The sequence below is a fragment of the Lotus japonicus genome, chromosome 4 (genome assembly GCF_012489685.1).
Source record: "Lotus japonicus ecotype B-129 chromosome 4, LjGifu_v1.2".
Classification (NCBI taxonomy): Eukaryota; Viridiplantae; Streptophyta; class Magnoliopsida; order Fabales; family Fabaceae; genus Lotus; species Lotus japonicus.
This window is the reverse complement of record NC_080044.1, coordinates 79,436,052-79,459,479: the sequence shown is the minus strand read 5'-3', so window position 1 is coordinate 79,459,479 and position 23,428 is coordinate 79,436,052. Positions and strand designations below refer to the sequence as shown.

General features: G+C 34.8%; 5 protein-coding genes across 6 annotated transcripts; 3 read left to right on the top strand and 2 right to left on the bottom strand.

Moving 5' to 3' along the window:
* Window positions 1–536: 536 nt before the first annotated feature.
* Window positions 537–1,559, top strand: LOC130713428 (uncharacterized). Its single transcript, XM_057563196.1, has one exon. The coding sequence runs from the start codon at window positions 537–539 to the stop codon at window positions 1,557–1,559; it is 1,023 nt and encodes a 340-aa protein (XP_057419179.1).
* Window positions 1,560–10,579: 9,020 nt separating this feature from the next.
* LOC130713427 (auxin-responsive protein SAUR71-like) lies at window positions 10,580–10,927 on the top strand. Its single transcript, XM_057563195.1, has one exon. The coding sequence runs from the start codon at window positions 10,580–10,582 to the stop codon at window positions 10,925–10,927; it is 348 nt and encodes a 115-aa protein (XP_057419178.1).
* A 1,899-nt stretch (window positions 10,928–12,826) lies between these two features.
* On the top strand, window positions 12,827–17,913 carry LOC130715936 (recQ-mediated genome instability protein 1). 2 transcript variants are annotated; one of them, XM_057566094.1, is made up of 8 exons: window positions 12,827–13,345; window positions 14,126–14,296; window positions 14,846–14,997; window positions 15,192–15,325; window positions 15,450–16,330; window positions 16,672–16,782; window positions 16,868–16,996; window positions 17,120–17,913. In XM_057566094.1, the coding sequence occupies exons 1-8, from the start codon at window positions 12,887–12,889 to the stop codon at window positions 17,288–17,290; spliced, it is 2,208 nt and encodes a 735-aa protein (XP_057422077.1). In that variant the 5' UTR covers window positions 12,827–12,886; the 3' UTR covers window positions 17,291–17,913. The 2 variants fall into 2 exon arrangements, with proteins under 2 accessions (XP_057422077.1, XP_057422076.1); XM_057566093.1 differs by having other exon boundaries at window positions 15,444–16,330.
* A 140-nt stretch (window positions 17,914–18,053) lies between these two features.
* On the bottom strand, window positions 18,054–20,668 carry LOC130709870 (11-beta-hydroxysteroid dehydrogenase A-like). The gene is made up of 6 exons (XM_057559002.1): window positions 19,982–20,668; window positions 19,685–19,877; window positions 19,393–19,478; window positions 18,961–19,092; window positions 18,693–18,857; window positions 18,054–18,516 (listed from the first exon to the last, which is right to left on the bottom strand). The coding sequence occupies exons 1-6, from the start codon at window positions 20,162–20,164 to the stop codon at window positions 18,187–18,189; spliced, it is 1,089 nt and encodes a 362-aa protein (XP_057414985.1). The 5' UTR covers window positions 20,165–20,668; the 3' UTR covers window positions 18,054–18,186.
* A 143-nt stretch (window positions 20,669–20,811) lies between these two features.
* LOC130709871 (11-beta-hydroxysteroid dehydrogenase-like 4A) lies at window positions 20,812–22,938 on the bottom strand. Its single transcript, XM_057559003.1, is given in 7 exon segments — window positions 20,812–21,142; window positions 21,437–21,565; window positions 21,783–21,914; window positions 22,092–22,186; window positions 22,311–22,503; window positions 22,598–22,710; window positions 22,713–22,938. Coding segments are annotated over 7 exon segments (975 nt in total). The 5' UTR covers window positions 22,780–22,938; the 3' UTR covers window positions 20,812–20,896.
* Window positions 22,939–23,428: the final 490 nt, after the last annotated feature.

Here is a 23,428-nt window from a genome sequence, read left to right as displayed (position 1 = left end):
TATCAAACTAGTTTTTTTTCCTTTTTCGGTTTTTAAAACTGAAATTTGTTTTACTAAACAATAATCAAATCGAGCATAACAAACTCTTTACTACACTCTATTATTATTTTATCAACTCAAAAAAATAAGAATTCCATAAGTTTGAAGGTGAGAGAATCACCAAATTCACATTAATTTGTAGTGGAAAAGCAAATTTATAGTATAACTCAAATCCATTAATCATCAATAAATATCATAATTTGAAAGTTTGGTGAGTCATCGCGTTCTTATGCAATAACTTCCTCAACAATATTTGTTTATTTGAATCGCTGCATAATCTGAGATATTTTTTTAAGATAATTTGAATTAATATAAATGTGATTTGCTTACCTTATTTTGTTGAAATTTCCTAATTTGCAAATGCAGTTGAATTGCTAATTTAATATTTTGCATTCATTGAGATTTCTTTATTTATCTAGCATTTATTGTAATTGATTTGCTTATTTAATCAATAATCAAACTTTAATAAAGCATTGCTAGGGAAGTGGCTCTGGAGGATGAGGTTTGCACCTAATTCGTTGTGGTGTAGGGTGGTGTCTGCTATATATAGTAATGGTTCTTGTACTAAGGAGTCGGCATGGTGGAAAGATGTCAAAGTAGCCTGCGGTGGTGAAGGAGAGGGATGGTTCCAGGAAGGGATCTTAAAACATGTACGAGCTGGTAATGCCACTAAATTCTGGCTTGAGGACTGGTCGGGGGTGGGCATCCTTAGGGAGAGATACTTCCGGTTATATAATCTGTCTAGGTTGAAAGGAGCGTTTATCTCTGACTGTGGTGTTTGGGTGCAAGGTGTTTGGAATTGGAAGTTTGAATGGCGTAGGCCGATTGTTGGAAGGGAGGTGTTGTGGCTGCAAAATTTAATATCTGATCTGGCTGGTGTGAGGCTTGTGGAGAATTCTATGGACAAATGGACATGGAGTCCAAGCCCCGATGGTGTTTATTCAGTTAACAGCTCTTACTCTTTTTTGCAGGTTGCGGATCTAGCGCCCCCTAATCCTATTTTTAATTTAATTTGGCATGCAGCTGCACCGTCTAGTGTGGTGGCTTTTGCGCGGCGATGCATATTGGATCGCATCCCTTGCTTTGAAAGTTTATTGAAACGGCATGTGATTTCCTCATATGATGCTGCTGTGTGCTTATTCTGTCAGAAGGATATTGAGACTAGTTTCCATCTACTCTTTTCTTGTACCTTCGCATTGGATGTGTGGTATGGTTGCCTCAATTGGCTTGGGATTTCATCTGCTCTACCTATGGAGCCTCGTGCTCATCTTCTGCAGTTCCGGTTTGGCAGTTACACTTCGCATAATCAGGGGTTGATGACTATTTGGCTGGCGGGTATTTGGACTTTATGGCTTAGTCGCAATGCGAAGGTGTTCCGACAAGAGGAGGCCATCGTAACCAATGCGTTGGAGTTGATTAAGTTGCGATCATGGCAGTGGATTAGAACAAAAATAACCACCTTTGGTTACTCTATTTTTGAATGGTATTCAAATCCCCTTCTGTGTATCCAATGCATGTAGTGGTGACCCTGTTGAGGTGTGAGCTGCTGTTTCTTTGTTGTGTGATGGCTGTTCCTTTTCAAAGGTTAGTAGTGTTGTTTGTAGTGTTCATGTGTTGGTGTAATTGGAAGGTGAGGTTGATGTATTTATTAAATTTGGATGGGTAGCATTTGGATTGGTTGCTGTCTTGTAAGGTTTTGGGCGTGGCTACTGGATTAAGGGAGCAGTGCTATTTTGTCCTCTGGAGTAGCTATTCATTTTGGATTTGGTATTTGTTAAGTGCTGCTTCTGGCCTAGCGGGAGCTGTCTTCTATGTTGGTGGGGAGTAGTGCTTTGACTATGGATTGATGTTTTGATAATTTAGCATTTTGGAGGTTCAACTGTGGATTGTAATTTCTGTACTCGTTTCCTTAGGCATTTTCCTTAGTTCTTTCTTTCTTTTTTGTATTGAGTTGAAGTACCCCTTGTACTTCACTTCAATAATATTCTTTGCTTATCAAAAAAAAATCAATAATATACAGTTGTCAACCACGATTTAAAAAGTTTGATTTTTCCTATGTAACCAAAATAATTTAAAAAGTTTGACGAGGCGTCGCGTTCTCATGCAAGTGAAGAATCATCTAGTTTTTCAAAGTGTAGATTTGGAAACTAAAATAAAAACAGAAAACATCCTTAAAAATTCTTTTGGAATTTTCGAAAATCTGAAGATAATAGCAGATTTTATAAATTGTTTTTAAAATTGTTCATATCAAACGAGTTTTTTTCTTCTTCGGTTTTTAAAAACTGAAATTTGTTTTACAAAACAATAATCAAATCGAACATGACAAACTCTTTACTACACTCTATTTCTTATTTTATCAACTAAAAAAATAAAAAATTCCATAAATTTGAAGGTGAGAATCACCAAATTCATAGTAATTTTTTGTGAAAAAATAAATTTTTAGTATAACTCAAATCAATTAATCACCAATCAACAATCAATCGGTCAATCAATTGAAAAGGTTGGTGAGTCATTACGTTCGTAGACCATATACAATGGTTTTCAACACTCAACACTACTTTTTCTCTTCCCAACACTCCACATCATCTTCTCTCTCCAATTCAACACTCATTCAACTTTTACCCACTCTTTTGACAAAAAAAAAAAACTTTTACCCACTCCAATAATTTTTCATTCAACACCCTACCCCACCACTCACCCTACCCCACCACTTTTCTATTTCATATTTTTTATGGTAATTGTTGGAATCCATTTCAAAACAAAGGCTAATAGAAAGATAATAAGATGGTGAGAAAGATAATAAGATAGTGAAAAACTTGAATTTTTTTTCTGTGTCCAAATCCAACAAACCAAGTCTCTATTTATAGAGGAAAACAAATCATGAATTTTGGTTAAAAAAAAATTCCGGAAATTTGTTTTTTCAATGAAATAATTGAGTTCAAAAGATTAAGAAGATAAAAATCCAGCGACCCAATTAGGAATCGTCACGTGGCAGCAGCAATCCACCCACTCACTCACTTTCTCTCTCCGCTCCGGACCCACTCTCAACATGTTGAGTTTACTCAACACCTCTCTCGTCTCTCCTCAAATTCAACACACCCCTAAACACCACTACATTACCCACTCAACACTAAATCCATTGTAAATGGTTTTATGCAATAACTTCCTTAACAATATTTGTTTAATTAAATATTTATTTGAATCACCCCAAAATCTGAGATAATTTGAATTAATATAAATATGATTTTTTACCTTATTTTGTTAAAGTTTCCTAATTTACTAATACAGTTGAATTACTAATTTAATATTTTGCATTTATTGGAATTTCTTTATTTATCTAGCATTTATTGTGATTGACTTGCTTATATAATCAATAATAAACAATATTTATTTGTCAACCACAATTTAAAAAGTTTGATCTTATTTTGTAACCAAAAAAAATTTAAAAGTTTGATGAGACGTCGCGTTCTCAAGCAATAGCTTCCTCTCTCATCTGTGTTTACTTGAATGATTACAAAAATCACTATATAATATGAGATTATCCAAATCAATATAAATGTGATTTGGTTACCTTATTTTATTAAAGTTTCCTAATTTAATAATAGGTTGATCTACTAATTTAACTAGAAATTATACCCGTGCGTTGCACGGGTTTATTTATAATTTTTAAAAAATTATATATGATTATTATAGTTTTAATAAATATATAAATATTAAAATATTTTGAATTATAAAATATAATAAATTAAATAATAATGGAGGTGAGACATTTCATTGAATAGAATTAGAGTTCTCTAGATCTAAATAATTAATATTACTCAAATTTAATAATTGATTTTTAAAAAAAGAAAACTTTATTGAAACACAATAAAAATGAGAACAACCTTCTCATTTAGATAATTACATTGGGTCACAACATACCCATATCTGTTGCTCCCTACCACGCCCTTGATTTGCCAAAAAGTTTGTCATAGTGTTTCCCTCACGCAATACATGCACCACACCAACACACTGGATTATAGACATCTGATGATGTATATGATTAAATACATGTTCCAATTTTCATGACCCCTTATCTCCCCTAGACATTCACCCAACCACTAAGGAGGAATCACTCTCAACCACCACATTTGAAAATTTAAATTGCTAGAAAAATAACAAAGCATGTAACACTACTTGAACCTTCATCAAAAGCCCACAACTATTCAGTTCCTTTTGCAAAGTAACCTGAAACCTCCCCTTCTTGATCCCTCAAAACCCTGGCAATACCACTCACCACTGGGTTCCCTTTCGACGCCCCATCCACATTACACTTCAAAATAGTGGCTGGCGGTGACTCCCAATACATTGTACGTGGCATCTTTTGTTTTCGTGGCCATTCATTACGCTCAAAGCCTCTAGCAAACTGTTCCAAATCATATGGACAATCATTCTACTTCCCCTTAACCCACCAAAACACACAAACCAAGCAATAGTCTTATATATGTTCAAGAGAAATAACTTTGTTATTAAACACGCATGCATTTCTCTATAGTAATTGATATTAAATAATTAGCCCTGAAGTAGTCTTAATATTTTATTTATTTAAAAATATAGAAATTCATTATGTGAATTTGAAATATATTCAAGTAATAAGTTTTTAATATCATAAATAAGTTATAGTGACATATTTTCTTACACTTTATATCCATAATGAAGTAATTTTAACTTAAAAAATTATAATAAGAAATGATTTTTTAGTGTAAATAATTATTTATTAAATTTAAATTTATTGAACTTTGGTCATAGTTATTTTACTTTGTTATTCTTTCTCAATCATTTTTACTAATGTATAATAGATCAAAAATTATATTTGAAGAATTTTTTTCAATGAATACACACACATTATAGTTAATGGTAAATACCTATAGAGTGCCACTTTTTATTTAAAGACTAATTTTTCTTAATTATTTTTTATAAATATTATTTTATTATAATTAATTTTAACTCTCAATATTTTTATTTTTTTGTATATCAAAATATTACTTAGTTTTATATTAATTTTCTCCCCTTCAATTTATGATTGATAATTAATATTTTAACATTTTTTAATTAATATTGAATAAAATATTTTCTTATAAGTAACTAAAATTTACAATTAATAGTTAATACAATTAACAAAAACATGAGTTTTTTTTATTTAAGGAATTTTCTATTTTTACTATTTAATATATAGTACTGCCATTTGATTTAATGTATTTTTTTTTATACTTGATGATTTTTTCCTGAAATAAAGAAATAATTTTATTATTTAATATAAGTAGAAAAATAGTCTCTAGTTAATTTCTTTCAGTTTTCAATCTTTATATTTAATGTATTTAATAAAAAAATTATTACATAATTTAATTCAAAGGTTACATCATATTGGCATGTGTAAAGTCAAAAAACAAAAAGATTGACATGTTTCAAAAGTTACATTATATTAAAAGTTGAATATAAATTTAATTTGTTTAACTTTATTATTCAATGCATTTAATACTTATAGCTCAAGTGAGCTTTACATATATATATATTTACTGCATTATTAACATTTTTTATTTATCTAACATGTATTGTGATTGATTTTCTTATATAATTACTCATTTTTCTCAAAATCTGCTCGTACCTTGATCTCCTTAAAGAGCTTTATTTGGTCAGCCTAATACTAATATTGTAGCAGCTTGTCGCGGCTTCTTGGTTGCCCCTGATGCACAGCTTCACCTTTTGTTTTTTGTATGTGAATTTCATCATGAGGTGACGAGTCTATATTAATGCTCCGAGGTCATACAAAGCTGGCAGACAAAGAATAGTGTTATAGCAGATATTCATATAAATTCAATTGTTTTGCTCAAATTCTCCTTGTGTAGAGTCATTAATAGTTTCAACATAGCCCACAATAGGAGTTATGTCATGTGAATCCAACCAAACATAACTCATAGTCGTCATCAACGAATTTCAAAGATTTAAAGCACAATAGACCACCATGTTAGTTGATATGCTCGATCCATAAACACAAGTCAAACTTATGGATCTTCTATAGTGGCTGAGATCTCCATTGGATCACCATGATCAACCAAAATTCCTTCATAATCTTCACTGCAAAATGTGATGATTTAATCATTGACATGATTATATGGCTTTTCATCTTATTATGAGTTGCAAGCAATTTTCATCATGACCTGCAAACGTTTATCGAGGGCATTCGTAGAGTTCCCTATTCTAATGACCCCTGTATAAATTGAATCACCTTGAACATGATAAGCTCTTTCAGTAGAGTCTTCCCCGTCATTATCTGTTGTAGAAGAAATTTTATCCCTCCTTTATTTTTTGGTTTCATCTTTCTTTTCACACCGGGGAGAAACATCTCGCCTGAAAATCCTTAGAGAGTATCTTCCCCTACTACTCTGATCATTATCTTCGTCTCATAGGCTCCAAGACCTCCTCTGGTAGCTTTTGTAGAAACGAACTCCTCTAACTTCATGACCTTTCTTCACAAACGTTTTCAACTTCCCATTTCAAATCATTTTTTAAGTTGTACCTTTCAATCAAATGCACTCGTGTGTGTTATGGTCATGGCTTTCATGGAATTCACATGATCAAGACCAATCAATATTTTAACTGCTTTTTAATAGGAGGTGGGCGAGATACATTAACTAAGTCGTTATTCATTAGCTCATAATAAAAGCTCGAAGGAGTAGTGTTTAGGTCATTTTCATAGCAAGCTGCATACTTTTTCTCATTGTGATTCCTTGTGAGAGTGTAGGGATGACAATGGGTCGGGTCGGATTCAGGTTTTGCCTATCCCAAACCCGAACCCAATCTCTCATATAAACTTAAACTCAAACCCATCGGGTTGTAGTCCTTAAATTCATGTCATAACCTAACTCAATGTATAGATTTTTTTGCAAAATAAAATGCAACTTGTATTATTTTATTGTGAAAAAATCTTTTATGTATTTTTTGCCAAAAAATATAATACCTTAATGTTCAAATATGATCAAATTGTTAACAAATTAGGTTGTTAACATGATATGTAAGAGTAGCTTTGCAATTTTATATATAATGTTCGGGTTCGGGTGCGGATTTCACCAATACCAAACCCAAACCCAACGGATTTTGCCCGTAAAATCAGGTTCGGGTTCCGTTGCCATCCCTATGAGAGTGTCTTTGGTCATGGTTTTTCAATCCATGACTTGTACAATGCTTGACCTTTTGATGAATTGTTTCAACTAAGCTATCTTCCATATTTACATATGTGGTAGATTCCCGAATTAGCCGACGAATTACAAAATGAAATGTCTGTCCTTATCATCTCACATACCAAATGCACAACTTCTTGTCATATTATAATTGAGCCTTTATGAGGAAGCTATTTGTGAAGTGTTTCCACCATGGTAATGGAAATTGATTTGCAAAGTTTCCCACATATGATACCTATTGTTCTTCCAAAATCCAAGGAGGACGTGACTATGATGTAATGTGGTGGTGCACAATGGAACAACAAGAATTTACGACATTGTGGTATTTACAAAAGACACTTTCATGCTCCAGTTAGCTTAAGATCAGAGAGAGAATCTCAAAGTTTAAAAGAGCCAAAAGAGAGTAGAGGTGAGTAATGGTTAACTTACAATGTGTTCAAACCTGTATATATAGTGATTGGAGTGATGAGTAATGGAGGTGTATCACCATTTTCAATTCTATCACGCAGGTGACACTACAATCTAACGACTTAGCATTTTTTTGCGCCAAGTAGTTAGAGGAGTAAAAGTTTCACATTTGGTCATCCATAAGAAATTGACAATGTGGGGTTGAGTAGTCATTTAAGCGGATCAGGATAAATGTTATGCTTTTGTGCATGTGCAATACAACAATGCTATATGACACGACGCCATATAGCACGACAGATGCACAACCTTAGTTTTCACACAGTGATTTTTTTTTACATAAATCATGGAGGAGAAAATGATAAAAGTACATGATTGAATATTAATTATAACTGATAATTTATGTAGTGCTAAAAAAGGGTTGTACAATCTAGCATTTTCCGATGCAATATCATCACAAAAATTAATTTTGAAAAATTGATTATAGCTATCGGCCCAAAACTAGTTTTTGACACTAGTAAGGCAAAGCCCAAGATTTAGTAAACATACTAATCAATAGTGGTAGTTTAGTAACTTTCCAACAAAAAAAGTCACTCATTAAAGACAATATTCTATTCATTATCTTTGAATTTGATCGATATTTTTTTTACTATCATTCGATCACATTTTATTAAATATTAAAGAGCAAAATTAACTCTTAAGTCACTTTCAAAAAAAAAAAAACTCTTAAGTCTCAACAACTGCACCAATTTTTTTATTTTTTTTTTGTAGTTTGGAATTTAAAAAAAGAAAAGAAAACAAGAAACAAAAACTAGCAATCCTCCAACAAACAAAGTCCCTAAGCCAACCAAACTTTTCATATTGAGAAAACACATGGTCATTTCATAACTCTTAATTCTTATTCAAAATAAATGGGCACGTGTGCAAACCAGCAAACCTAAATGCATTTCCACTGGTAATTGTAAAATGAAAGTAATGATTAAGCAACATTAGATTCAACTAATTCGGATTACATAGGAATGATGAAGAGGTTCTAGAAAAAGGATATAGCCACTTGCCTCAGTGTAGTACACATAATAAATCAGTTATATGTAGACAGTTTATTGTAAGATGAATTAGAATATGGTAACAGCGGTCTACATATTCATGTTTAGTTGAGTTGAATTAATGAACATACGCTAATTTAATCATTCAATTAGAGGCCAAAGCTTTTTTTTGTTTAATTTAGTGACAAGTGACATAAGTTAACAAAGAATGATGACTCGGATTAAAAAAAACCCATTTCCAGTGGTTTGAAAGTGATCGATGTTTTCAACATTTGACTCAGTATACGTTTCATCAAGTGATGTTACATCATATTACAAAGGAATATAAAGAAAAGAAAATTCCACCTTGACTTAACCATAGACAAAATGAATATTATTGGCCAATTTTGAGTAAAAAACAACGTGTTTTCTTCTCTTGAAGACGGAAAGTAGGCTTTCCAATTACCCGTCATGAATGACAGCGCGAAGGGGACGTTGTCTTTGTTTAATCTAAGAGAGGATTATCTCATTCAATCATATTTTGTTGACGTTTTTAATCATTATTTAACATTGAATAATCTGAATTAAAAAAAAACATTGAATAATTATGATATAACAACATCTAGCATAGTTGGTAAATAAGTGAGTTCCTTTGATCATTGAGTGTTGTATATGGAGAATGATTTATTGAAAAATATCTATTCACTTAAGGTGATTTCAGTGTTTTGAGAAGATTAGTCTCATGACTCCCGGTTGTGAAAATACGTTAGTGTAACAAAAAAAAAACATAGTTATTGTAAAATAAAATTTATTATACAATTAATTAATAAAATAACCACGTCGGCCAAACCTACGCTAAGCGTTAAATTCAATTGTGCTCCACTTAAAGTTTGTGTCAGCTTGAGATGAAGGTAATTTCATATACCAAATTTCTGTACGGTCGTTGACCAAATTAGTGATGGTAATAATTGACGCTAATGTGAAATCAATCTGACCCATTATTCGTCTTGTCAGTTAGTGTTCCACTTGTATAAACTTTTCATACCTTAACCACTTTCGCTCGATCTTTTTGTCAAACCCTAGCCCATCAACTTTTAATCCTGCTCACCCCGTCGTCGTCGCCCCACGTTTTTAAAACAGACGACATGTGTTTTACAAAAAACAGAAATCAAATTGACCATAACAAACTTCTTACTATGCTCTATTCTCAACATTGAAAGCCCAACAAGAAGAAACCCTAAAAACCCACAACCACCAACAAACCCTAACCTTGGATAATTGAGAAGAGAAAAAGAGAGGGAGAAGAAATCAAATCACTCCACATCCACGAAAGAAATCACTCGAAGGTGTTCATTGAGTTAGGTTTTTAACTAAACGATTAGACAGTGATTAGGTTAATTTGTTAAGTGATTCCATTTATAAATTAAATAATTAAAACACGAAAAAGCCACATGAAATTCATTAAACACAGCGTGTCACACCAAATTCTTTTTGCTACTAAGCAACATCACCGAAGGTCAAGCCTCCCTCCGATGAGGACTAATCTCAGCATTTTCCTAAATATAGGGGTAATAATAAAAAAAATCCCAGTGATGGACGAAAGTTGGACATAATGACAAATATAGGGACCAATTCCACATTAAATCCAAATAAATATCATACTACTTGGTTTTAAAAATTTCCAAAATCCAGCAGCACGTGTGGAAAGTCAAAGAATAGAATAGTAAAACCAAAGAGGTAGGCGAAGGATGCGACTGAGGGAGACTGAAAGTCGCCTATATAAGGAAGCTTTTTGATCGAGGTCATAGTAATATACTCCCTTTAATCTCTTTTGCTTTCCCCATCCATATCCATATATCTTTGAGATCCTAGTAATAAACTCTCCCTGTAAATATGGAGTTTGTGAAGAAGTGTAAGAGGGGGTATCGGGGAAACAACGAGAGATTGCACCCTGAAGACACTACTGGCAGCTACGAAAAATTATCAGATCACAATAAAAACAAGGAAAACGATCTTAAGAAGAAGAAGAAGAAAGTTCCACATGGTTGTGTTAGTGTGTATGTTGGAGCTGAGAGACAAAGATTCGTGATTAAGATAAAGATGGCCAACCACCCCTTGTTCAGGACGCTTTTAGAGGCTGCTGAGAATGAATATGGATACAGAAACGATGGCCCTCTATGGCTCCCTTGCGATGTTGATTTGTTCTGTGAGACACTGGCGGAGATGGAGAGAGAGCACTGATTATATTAATGATCAATTGTAGATATATATGTGATAGGATCGGTGAAAAGATATACGATTAAGAGATACCCTTTGTAAGTTGTGACTTTTGAACTTCATGATATATATATATATATATGTTTTTTCTTAACTTGTTTTCAACCCGGCAATTATATAATAAGCTTAATTAATTAGACTTGACTCAGTGCTACTACCTAATCAAAATGTACCAGTTTGTGCTACCTATTAAAGGCCCTTGTCTTGGTCTGTGTTTCGCTGGCTGTTTTGTGCTGCTGCTGTTCTGGTTGGTTTTTGACTCTGATCGGTGACTGATCTAGCTATTTTGTCCTCTCTGTCCCTGTCATGAAGCTGCTGGTCTGGTTATGCAGCATATGTTTTTTGCCTCTAGCTGAAGTTCCATAGAGGCCTGTCTTGTGCTTGATCGGCTGGGTCATTCCCTTTGTTTTTTTGTTTTGCTTTTCTTCTGATTTTTGCTGTGGGTTGTAGCAAATTTCACCATCTAACATTCTTAGCATAAAGCCAAGGAATGAAATCAAGATGAGACTTTGGTATGAAGCTAGCAAGCAAATCGCTCATCTGCACAATTCATAAAAAGAGGAACATAAAGAAAATTCAAAAATGATTTATTATTGATTCTAAGAAGAAATACTTCTTTATGGTAATAATTGGATAAACCATTCCTTTACCATTATGGATGGTTATTAGTTTGGTCAGTCGACCCTACTCACTTACATCATACACATTAACGACTTCACTTCATTAGCTATAACTTATAGCTAATGAAGTGAAGTCGTTAATGCGCCTATAAGTCTTGTGGGCTTGTGTACAATTCATGTTATAACTAGTCAGCTGGACAAAGTGATGTTTCAATGATCATTAGCTACAATGAAGGGCTAGTTGGGTGACTTTCAAAAAAATAAAAGGGCTAGCCGGGTGATTTCATGCTATCTTGAATCAACCTACTGAAATTCACTGATAAAGTAGGATTACAATTCCCTTTCAAGAGATATTAATATACTTAAGGAACCCTCAATTATACAAGGGTGCTAAATGACATATCCAAAAAAATTAAGTAGTGGGGCAAAATACATAATATAAATTTGTGGTGTTGAAAAACATGAATGAAAATGACAAGGAGACGGGAAGCAGTAAATAATTTCAACACAACAAATATTAAGATAAAACTTTGGTGGGGGCAATACTTATACTAAATTCATATAAAATTACGCTGTTAAAAAAATTCATACTATTTCAAAAATTTAGCGGGGGTAATTGCCCTCGTGTTATTGTACATAGATCCGTCTATGAGAGTACTCACAGAGTAAAACATATGAATGGTTAAGCTTTATCCTTTGAGTTTTTATGTGAACAACAATTGTTTGACTTTTACTTAAGGTGCTACAAAAGTGAAAGACCTCACGACAAGTCAGAATTATGCTCAAGTTGCTTCATCCCCTCGGTGTGTTGAAAAAGAAATTGATCTTTATAAGTTTGAGGAACAAAGAAACTTGAATGAACTTGCTTCTATGCAATAGGAAACAAGGTTCAAGCATGAAGCTTGAAAGAAATGTTACAACATGGGTATAGAAATGTCCTTCTCACAAATTTACTACATGGATATCTCTAACAAAGTCAATAATTGATAGTATATAAGGAAATATATTAAACAAATAATATGTAATCATTGATGGTAGTGCGATAAATAAATTATAAATAAAAATAAGTTGATATAGTTAGGAGCGGAAATAATAGTTTTCCTTCCATCCAAATCAAAATATAGACCAATCATAATCTTAATTCTAAACCCTAAATTTTAGTTATTACTTATTATCTAGGTTTCCTCACTAAACTTAATTTTTTAAAATTGGTGTTCAAAATCAAAATCCTAATAATGAAATACTTCCCGCTAGTCCCCTAGGGGAAGGAAGGAGGGAAACACACACAATCACATTTTCGAAAATGCACATCCGCCGTCTCCAGCTCGACTTCGACTCCGACGAAGAGCAAGCCGATGTTCCGCCTCAGCCACACAAACCCACTCATCAAGCTCCGAACCCTACCAATTCCCCCCCGGAACCAGTTATAATCTCCGATGAGGACTTCGTCGACGTCTCCGATGACCCATCGCCGCCATCCCCACCACCTGCGCCGGTTCCCCAACCTCACGCTCCCGGCTGTCCCGTCAGCTATTTTCTCCGCCGCCTTGGATTGGGCCTGAAGCGAGAGTGGCTGGCTGATTGTCTTCGCGCGCTCCAAGGCTCCGTGAGGGGATTCGAAGGGCTCGATGTGGCCGCACATGCCAAGCTTTGTTTCGAGCAGTTTCTGTTTGCTGATATGAACTTCTGTGGTGGCGGCGTGCTTCCTGCGAATGTGGATTCCATGCATCTCGATGTTCTCCCTGGTCCCTATGTATTGCAGGTAAATTGGCTATATTGTTCAGATTATCTGCATCTTAGAAATGTAGTGTAGCCCCATTATTGTGATAAAATGTTCAATTTAAGCACAGGTTAGATGTTTTGCCTAATTGAGCTTCAGTTTTGGAAGTTCTAGTACTATGTCATTGATCAATTATCCCCAAAAATTTACACATGAATGTTTTTATAGTATATTTCTATTGTTGCGCTTCTCGGATTTTCAATAGTTTGGGCTCGACGTTTGCTGCGATAACCGGATTGGAATTTAGTGTTAATGTGTTTTAGTAACAACATAGTTTCAATTGAATTTGAGCCTACCTTTGATGCTTTCTCAGAAAGAGCATATAGCATCTTAGCTGTCCCCGATGGTTAGCTCAAGTGGTAAGAGCTAGGGAACATAAGGGTTGGGTGGGATGAAGGGTGAAGGGTCCATGGTTCGAACCCTGAGGAGGGACTAGCTTACTAACATTACTAACAACTAACAACTAACATTTGCCTTATGAAAAAAAATATAGCATCTTAGGTTGCGACTGCTAGGGTCTAAATTATGCTCTTGGATCTGCTAAAAACATGGTTTTGAGGATACTCAACTTAAAACCAGATGGGCACTTGAATGATGGAATGCGGGTCAAGCATTTTTGCTTAGATGGTTGCTGACATAGCATGTATTCTGTGCTGATAGCTTATTGCGATCAATTTCATTTGTGGAACCTGTTAATATCCTACCCATGTATTTTCATCAGGATATTCAAATAACTGTGGATTCATGGGGTTGCATTGACAGGTTGATGAAATACTCAATATGAGTTGTCCTCTACGAGGCAGATATCAGAAAGCCAATCCTGGAGTTAAAAGGTGCCTGAAGTTGTCAATGACTGATGGTGTTCAGAGAGTCTTTGGAATGGAATACAGGCCTATTCAAGCTCTTGACGTTTGTGCCCCTTCTGGTTTAAAGGTTTCTTTGGTTGCTCGAGCATCCTTTTCCTTTCTATTAATTTGAATACACATGCTGACATACATGGTGCACTTCAGTAGAACACTTATTCATATAACCCTTGAAAGTGTTGCTGTTATTGTATAGTATCGATGTTTATGACTGTGATTTAGCAAAAAAAAAAAGGTATTTTTAATCCTTGGATTGCACACACCATTCCCAAAGTACACCTTAAAATTGTGGCCTTATGAAATCAGTCAGTTTCTACATTTACTTCTAACCTTGCTCTCACTTGATTGCCTTGGCATATATTTCATTTAAACAGAGATGCAGTTAAATAATTCATAAACTGTACTGATTTAGATGTAATACTTCAAGTGGATTTAATGCTTTTAGCATCAAATGCTCAATCAATTACGTGGAAATCCATTCTTAATTATGCAATTTTCTTGTGGCCTTACTCTTTGTTTATCACCCATATGCTATTTATATGAAATTTACAACTTATTTGCTTTGCTTATATTCCCTGTTCGTAAGTTTGAATTTGAGGTATCTATTTGATACCTGTAGGTTTCTATCTCTAATGTAAAGGTACGTCGTGGACTTTTGATGCTGGACCCTGAAACCGTTCAAATTAAAATTTTGGGGGGATTAGTTGAGCAGCTGGATGCAGCACGACAGCGGTTGGTTAAGGAATTAAATAAGCCACCTAGGGGGACAAGGTACAAGTTATTGCAATAGGATCATTCAGACTTGTATGTGCAATGGAAAGCTATATCTTAATATGGAAGCTAAATTAGTGCATAGTTTCCTGTTGTTTCTATGTTTCTTGCTCTCTTCTTCTATTATAATTTGTAAGTTTACTGTATCTATATATATACCTTGATTGGATAGCCTTAATTATTTTCTCACGCAGAACCAAAAATGGAGTGCTTCCTCCTTTGTCTACTAGAGCAACTCTTGCTGCATGGCCTTCAAGTAGAGTTGATGATCCTGGGCACACTGCCCCGATGTTGCACAGTACCGATTCTGTCCACACAAACAACCAAGGTACATCCTTATGTTGTAGATAAAAGTACATGCATGTTTGCATTCATGGGGCTGTATACCTATGGCATAACTAATCTCTTAGTTTTCTTGATTTTGTTCTCATCTGTTCTTCATGTAGCAACAGGTGCTGGCCTGAGCATGCCTCACACTGGTCACCGCTTAACATCTGAAGATACTCTGCCCATGGGTGAACAAAATGCTGCTTCCAATTCAATACCTCACACGGTTTCAAATGCTGAGGCCAGGAATATGGATGTGCATAGGGGTACCTATCCTGTGTCCAGTGATAATTCTATGGGTAACCAGTTTCCTTCTAGTTTTGCAAGGGCTGAGGTGCATGTAGATACTCCTTATATCACTAGGCAAAATTCTGTTGGCAACCAGTCTTCTCATGCACACTCAAATGTTGCTGCGACACATGGAGATACTATTCATGTAACAAGAGAAAGTTCTGTGGCTACTATGTGCTCTCCTATTGCTGAAAATGTTGAGACTGACAAGTATAGAAACAGAATTCCTGTAACCACAATAACTGATAGTACTCCTCTGAGAGGATCCTCCTCTACTGTTTCAACAACTGATGATATCCTGATGGGTGATGCCAGTGACCATCCACTCATACTGTCCCCAGAACCTGGTAATATCATCAGGGAAAGTTCTGTTGGCAACCAATCTTCACACGTGCATTCAAATGTTGCAGTCGCAGACAAAGATAATGTTCATGTAACATGGGAAAGTTCTGTGGCTACTAAGTGCTCCCCCATTGCTGAAAATGTTGTGACAAACCATGATAAAATTCCTGTAATTACAATTTCAGACAATGTTCCTCTAAGAGGATCCTCCGCTGTTTCAAACACTGACGATGTCCTGATGGTTGATGCTGCCAGTGACCATCCACTCATGATGTCTGGTGATCGAGAAGTTCCTTTTACATACTTAGCTAGTTTATCAGCCAAATGGGCTGCAATGAAAGAGAAATCTCGTCTGGTTCAGGGTAAAATTAAGGTAAAAAGATAAACCTATCTATTGCTCTCTCTCTTTGCGCATATATTAGTATCTGTATTCGAATTGCATTTATTGGCTCTTCAGTCAAAATGAGTGGTTGGAATAGCTAACTATAAAGTTCCTGGAGCAGAATCCACATATTGCTGTCACTCCTCTTCATATTAAGCTTCATATTGTTTTAGATTTGAGAATAAGGCATTGATTGCTATGTCTATAGGGATATCGGTTCTTGAATAAAACTTACTTTCGAGCATGTCATAATTCTGCTACTGATATCTTGATAGTTTTGCAATCTTATACTTTTCATGAGTATAAAATATAAATGCATAATTCTTTTGCAGTGCTTTTTGACCGGTGTAAAAGGATTCCAGTATAAGAAAAGGACGACATATGAGCTTCAGGCATATGTAGATGATGGTAGCCTTATTTCTGAAATTATCATTGATCATGATGTGAGTTTTCCCTAGAATTGAAGGTTTTATAATGTTGGATTTATCTTTTTACCATTCTATATTGATCAACGGGAGAATTTTTTAGGTTGTACAAAAAGGAATTGGTTATTCTCCTCAGGAGGTCACTGCGGCTCTTTCTTCTACTGACATGAAAACAGTCCAAAACATGAAGGAGACAATGCGTAAATTCCAAGCTTTTTTGGCAAACTTTGAGGTAATAAAAATATTTCTTCTACTGCAAGTCAAATGCAGTTGTTAACTATGAGTGGTTGGCAACAAATTAATAGTTGTTTCATCATTCTTTTAGTTTACATCTTGTTTTTTTTTTTCTCTCTAGGGAATAATTCGAGTAGAATTCAATAGGAAATCTCCCATTCCACTTGCCCTAGAGATGAATCAAGGCTGTCCTCAATCTGATGCATGGTTACTCATGAGAAGGCTGAAGTCTCTTGACCCTGCACAAGTTCAAAATCATTCTCCTTTGGATCCAATTTATTTATCCCCGTAATTATCAGTTACCTGAACGGCTAAAATTTCATAATTTGGCTTAACAGAGTTGGGCTCAAAATTGCTACACCAACCAAACATAATTGAATGTCAGTATCTATTGCAGCCGTTGTATATTCAATTTGAGAATAAAACTATTGTCCACACTTCACCAAAAGCTCTTGCCACAAGATCCTTGCAGAACTAAGATGAGCTTAGAAATGTTGCTCTATGAGATGGCCTGATGTGAAGGTTCCAAGTTGAGCTTTGGCTGTCAAGAAAGCCATTTTGGTGTTCAGGTTCATCAAAACAAGGAATGATCTTCCCTTTAATCCAAGTTCAATGGAAGAAACATCGTGATTGATTGACCTTAAATGCCACCATTACAGGATTAGCATGTGATAATTGTTGTCTGGGTTGTGCACTTCAGTATATCATGAATTATCAGCCTTTCATATTTTTTATGGTCATTTGTGTGACCATTTGAGGGTTATTTATAAGATGAGATATCTGTTTCTTCTGCTAGGATTGCTTGTACTTCAAGAATGCCTATAACAATTATTTGGCGATTTAATTTGAAATGTAAATTTTGGTGGTGATTTTAGCTTTGCTCAGATTTGTAGATTTTGATGTTACATTTTTGTAATACCTACCCAATCCAAGTTAATACCATTGTAAATTGATTTCTGAAATGCACTTGTGGAAAACAAAAATAATTTCTTTGACCAGATTTTAAGCCACCAATAAGAAACAGAACGATAGACTAAATAAATTTTTAAGGAATCTTGAACACTGTTTTCTGACCAATTACATTGCCACTTTTAGGACGGCCAGGTTTCTGATTCAGAAACACTTCATACAAGATTTTTGTTGTTGCAGTAGTAGCTTGTCATTAGATATTATTTAAAAAAAAACACTTTATACAACATGGTATGACCTAGTTTTCAAACACACTATTGTTGGTTTGTTGGGTTTCAGCTTGGGATTTCTGATTGACTCAGGATACATGTACTTCTTTAATCCTGATAGATCAACGAGCTTCTTGCTAATTGTATCCCTCTCTGAAGACCCTGAGATTAGCAGCCATCGGTTCAAAATCTCCAACACTTCAGGGCAAAATGCCTTCCAATAGAATGTTGTCTTAATCCATGCTGGTTCTGCCAAGAAAGAGTCTCCACGGCAAGCACTATTCACAATTCCTCTGGCAGCTTCTGTCACTGATCTTATAGGCATCAAACTAACTTGAACCTGTTCTCCAAGAAAAAAAGAGTCATACACAGATTAGTGAGTGAACATTTGAAAACCTTCTATAATTGATTCTGAAGCCAGAATGAATCAAATTTCGGAAGAGAAGCTTCTGTGAGTAGCTAATGAAAGAAAAACTGATCTAATGGCTTGAAAAGCAAGTGCATAAGCTAGCTTACATCTCTCATTTCTTGGTCAAGAACCATTCGTCCTTCCTTGGATAGGAACTTCCCTTGGGTCATTTCTGACTCAACCAACCCCGGGGTGACTATAGTAATTCCTATGTCCCCTCCCAGTTCGGTTCTCAGAGTCTCATATAAGCTGATCACTGCTGCTTTGCTTGCCTGAAGATTTCCAAAGCCACAAACTGATTATCTTGGTGATACAAGAAATTAAGACACCTTAAAGGAAGCTTAATTAGCTTGTTGATGAGGTCTAGTGTCTTACATTGTAGAACATCATTCTTGGCGCCGGAAGCCATCCAGCTGAGGAAGCTATAGCTATGATCTTACCTTTGCATTGTCTCAGGTATGGGATTGAAAAATAAGTGCAGTAGGCAGAACCCCAGAAGTTAATGTCCTGTTATTAAAGATTTGTCATTTGAAAATAATTTGCAGTTGCATTAGTTATCCACCATAAACTTACATTCATAATCACCCACTCATTCCTGGTTTGATGATTACCGATATATTCTTATGCTTTTAGTATATTCATATGCTTTGAATTATAAGACTTCCTACCCTATTCTCTCCACTTCTATCTACCTCTCTCTTTCTTTTCTTTTCTCATCAGATTATTTTTATCACACTATTTATCTTATCTCTCATTTTTCTGTACCTAACCTGCAGCAGAGAACAGTTTAAGTTGATAGATTAGTACCATTGCAGGAGCAAAATTAGTGATATCAGTAGTGTCTTCAAACAAGCAGACAGGAACTATTCCTGCATTGTTCACCAGGTGATCCACTACAAAGAAAATGTCACAATCAACAAGTCATGATTAACAATGCATTCCCTTAAACTTCAAAATCATAATCACATATACAAACAATAGCCATGATTTAATTCTTATAAACTGTTACACACTTATGTAATCTGATATGGCAAAAATAAAATAAAATTGAATGACAGTGAAAAGTTCAGCAGTACATAAACATAACTCATAAACTCACATCGTCCAAAGTGGTTGAATGTTAAATCAACGAATCTTTTGCAGTCTTGTACTATTGAAACATCTGCAGGGATGGTGATAACTTCAGGGGATCCGAGAGACTTGGCTTTGCAAGCAACCTCCTTTAATCGATTCTCTCTTCTAGCAACAAGAGCCAAACACGCCCCTCTTCTACCATACTCATATGCTAGATGCTTTGTGAATCAAATGAAAAAACAAAGAGAAACCAATTCCATTAGTTATAATAAAGAAATTAATGAGTTAATTGGAACTAAAAATTGTTGCTAGAAAGAATTACCTCGCCTATGCCAGAGGAAGCACCAGTGATCAGAATTACTTTTCCTGCTACGTTCTCACTAAACACTGATTTCACAATGAAGTAGATAATCTTGAATAACAGATAAGATGGTAAAATGCAGAGAAGAAAAGTTAGGCCTATAGGGGGAACTAGAACGTTCAAGATGCCATGAATGAAATCCATGGTTGGTTTCTGTTGTTGAGTGAGAGCTCTCTGCCTTCTATGTGAGAAAAAGGAAAAGTGAGACAGATAAAGATAATAAGACAAAGAGAGGAGTTAGTCAATGTCTTTAATGGCGGGCAACAGCCAACAAGGTTGTCAAGGTCTGCAACGTTGGCATTCTGCATGGAGGGGAAGGAACACGTAGCACTCTTCTGAATTGGACACATGGTACTATGGTAGCACTAGATTCAACTCTTACATTGGAAAAAAAGTGTGTTGAACGCTTTATAAGTGGAACGACTCATACAATCAATACTTTAAAGTTTTGAGTGAAAATATGATGTTAAACTCACTTGTGATTTGCTTTTTAATCAATGTAGAGCATGGAAACTAATAATGTTAAAAACTGTGCTAGGTTTTATTGGTAGGTTCAACTCTAATAATGTTAGAAAACTTGAAATGTTTTATTGGAAACTAATACAATTTGCATTAACTAATAATCACTGTATTACAAAACATGCTCTGCTCTAATTTTCTCAAAACAACATAAAAATCCCAAACAAGTCATCTGTTGCCCTGTCCAATCAAATGTCACTGCTTCATATGTGGCTAGGGCACAATACAAAATTTTGCTTTAGAGTAAAATATTGCAGATAATCATGGTCAAATATGCTAATTCACCACATTATTTTGGTATACAACCAATGCATCCAAATGAACAAAGCAAGCACCACAAATAACAAATTAAACATTTTATTCAGCCTTAATCTCTGGGTCCCTTGGCAAATGCACATTGTCCTTCTTGCTAGATGTGTTAGAGGAAAGCCCAAATAACAAGTGGCTGGCCCAGTCCACTATCTCAGGATAAAGCACTTTCCAAAGAAACATAGTTTTGACCCATGAAGGGTTTGTCACATACATGTCTCCCCTGCATGCACTTTTCACTATGGCTTCAGCACATTCAAATGCTGACCCCATTGGAATCCTTCTCAAACTTGCCTGCATATAGGAATGTTGAACAAACATTAAACCAAGTTAGCAAATTAAATGCATTGTTTAAGGTTTTAAAAGAGGTGAAATTTTATGGATTATGAATTTATAATTATCTAATGCCACATGATAATGTCGGGTGAAATATTATGTCTATCTCTCTTCATATATTTTCAGAAATCCCACATTTAATACTCGTGAAGAAACACATAATTTTAACATGACCGGACCATGTGAAATTTATACATGAGAGTATCCCGATCCGTAATCTTACTTTCCTATGTGTTAATTTGCAGAACCTACCTCATATTTCATGGCCCTCAATGCCAGGTTTGTTTTGACAAAACCAGGAGTGGCGATTGTTATGCCAACAGAACAACCAAGTTCAATTCTCAATGTCTCAAAGAAATTTATCACTGCAGCCTTGCTTGCCTGGTAATTCAAATACAATTCATTATTTAAAACAGCTAAGACAGTCCATTTTTACTTGAAAACTAGAGACACATTTTTTAAAAGGTTTTGATCAAAATAGTACTATAAGATGAAATTTTGAGTGAAATTATATTGAAGAAATGAATATTATTTTATTAAAAAAATTCTTTTGTTAAGATGCACCATCTCTGCAATTCTGAAAAGAATGTGAGGTTACATTATAGTAGCTGAGTCTTGGAAGTGGGAACCAGCCACAACCTGAAGCAATCACTACGATCTTGCCTTTGCTGTTTTTGAGATGTGGAATCGCATGTAAAGTGCCATAAACTGCTCCCCAGAAATTTATGTCCTGTGAATAAATACATAAAGTTAGTCTACCATAGTGTTGATGTTCCTAATTACAAAATTCTTTCTGATGGATAACACTTGTAATATACCAAAAAAGGTAAAAATAATGGTCGAGGCTAATACAGTTTTGCACATTTTCCGTAATCAATAAACATGTGACACAAAATTCTTGACTTACCATAATTGGAATGCATTCAGAAATCACATCATGGCTATTCTCCACCCTCGCAGGAGCAGTTCCACCAACTCCAGCATTATTTACCAGATGATCCACTGCATATCAACACCAATAGTACCATCCATTTCTTTAATTAGAAACAACAAATTAAGTAACAATGTAGCATTATAAAAAATGTTAGTATATATTATATTATATAGATATAGCACTTGTATATACATCTTCCAAAGTGATTCACCGTTTGATCGACAAAGCGCTTGCAATCTTGATCCTTGGATACATCTGCACAAATGATGGTAACATCAGGGGAACCCAGAGACTTGGCCTTATTAGCCACTGCTTCAAGATTTTCCTCTCTAATGTCAACCAGAGATAACTTTGCTCCTCGCCTAGCATACTCATAAGCTAGTTGCTTTTCAATTAAAAATAAATAACATAGCATAAGGTTTATATATTAATTAGCAAGATTATATACTTGTTAGAAAAGTTAAAAATAGAAAATATACCTCGCCAATCCCTGAGGCTGCTCCAGTGATTAGAACTACTTTCATTGCTAAGTTTTCAGGGCATACCATTTTTTTTACATGAATAATGAGCTTGAAGACAAGAAAAGTAGCATGAAGATGGAGATCAAGATCGGTGATAATATGGGCAATGCAATGTCCAGCATCTTGTAAATTGCGACCATTTTTGCTGACAAAACTGAAATCACCACCACTTTCTAGCTATGGAGCAAAATTTGAAGTTTTTGGCAAAGCTAAGTATTATAAATGTGCAAAATTCCATATATTAATTGATGATGACAGATTGGTAGTGCTTGAGGTACGGGCGCCCGTCAGTGAAGGTAGTTGGGACTTGGGTGGATGAAAGGCATTGATAGGTTCTTATCTCACATTTAATAAGAGATAGATGATATCCACTTTACATTAAGTGGTTAATTTTTTATCGAAAATTTATTCTTCATACATATCTACTACTCCCTCCGTCCCTAATTATAAGCTAAAGTTGTAAAAATCACGCTCATTAAGAAAGTCTTAATTGATGCATTGGTTTTCAAAAAAAAGGTACAACTTTCCATGTCTACCCCTATTTAAGATAGCACTTTTTAATCATTATACTACTAATAGTGCTCTACTACCAATAAATGCAAGGATAAATATGGAAAGAAATATTAGCTTTTACAACTTTAGCTTATATTTAGTGACAAAACATAAGTCTCAACTTTAGCTTATAATTAGGGACGGAGGGAGTACATCTAAAAGAGAGTCATAAAATCACTATTCCTAAGAGAACTTTTAATTTTGACCATTGATTTCAATTTCAATCTCAAGTCTCAA

Excerpts from the sequence above, each read along its gene's own strand:
- LOC130709870 (XM_057559002.1), bottom strand. The coding sequence starts at position 20,164 with ATGGATTTCATTCATGGCATCTTGAACGTTCTAGTTCCCCCTATAGGC. Across the intron at positions 19,878-19,981 it reads CTTCCTCTGGCATAGGCGAG|CATCTAGCATATGAGTATGG; the intron begins GTAATTCTTTCT and ends TGATTCACAAAG. Across the intron at positions 18,858-18,960 it reads CAAGAATGATGTTCTACAAT|GCAAGCAAAGCAGCAGTGAT; the intron begins GTAAGACACTAG and ends GGAAATCTTCAG.
- LOC130713428 (XM_057563196.1), top strand. The coding sequence starts at position 537 with ATGAGGTTTGCACCTAATTCGTTGTGGTGTAGGGTGGTGTCTGCTATA.
- LOC130715936 (XM_057566093.1), top strand. The coding sequence starts at position 12,887 with ATGCACATCCGCCGTCTCCAGCTCGACTTCGACTCCGACGAAGAGCAA. Across the intron at positions 14,998-15,191 it reads AAGCCACCTAGGGGGACAAG|AACCAAAAATGGAGTGCTTC; the intron begins GTACAAGTTATT and ends TTTCTCACGCAG. Across the intron at positions 16,783-16,867 it reads AAATTATCATTGATCATGAT|GTTGTACAAAAAGGAATTGG; the intron begins GTGAGTTTTCCC and ends AGAATTTTTTAG.
- LOC130713427 (XM_057563195.1), top strand. The coding sequence starts at position 10,580 with ATGGAGTTTGTGAAGAAGTGTAAGAGGGGGTATCGGGGAAACAACGAG.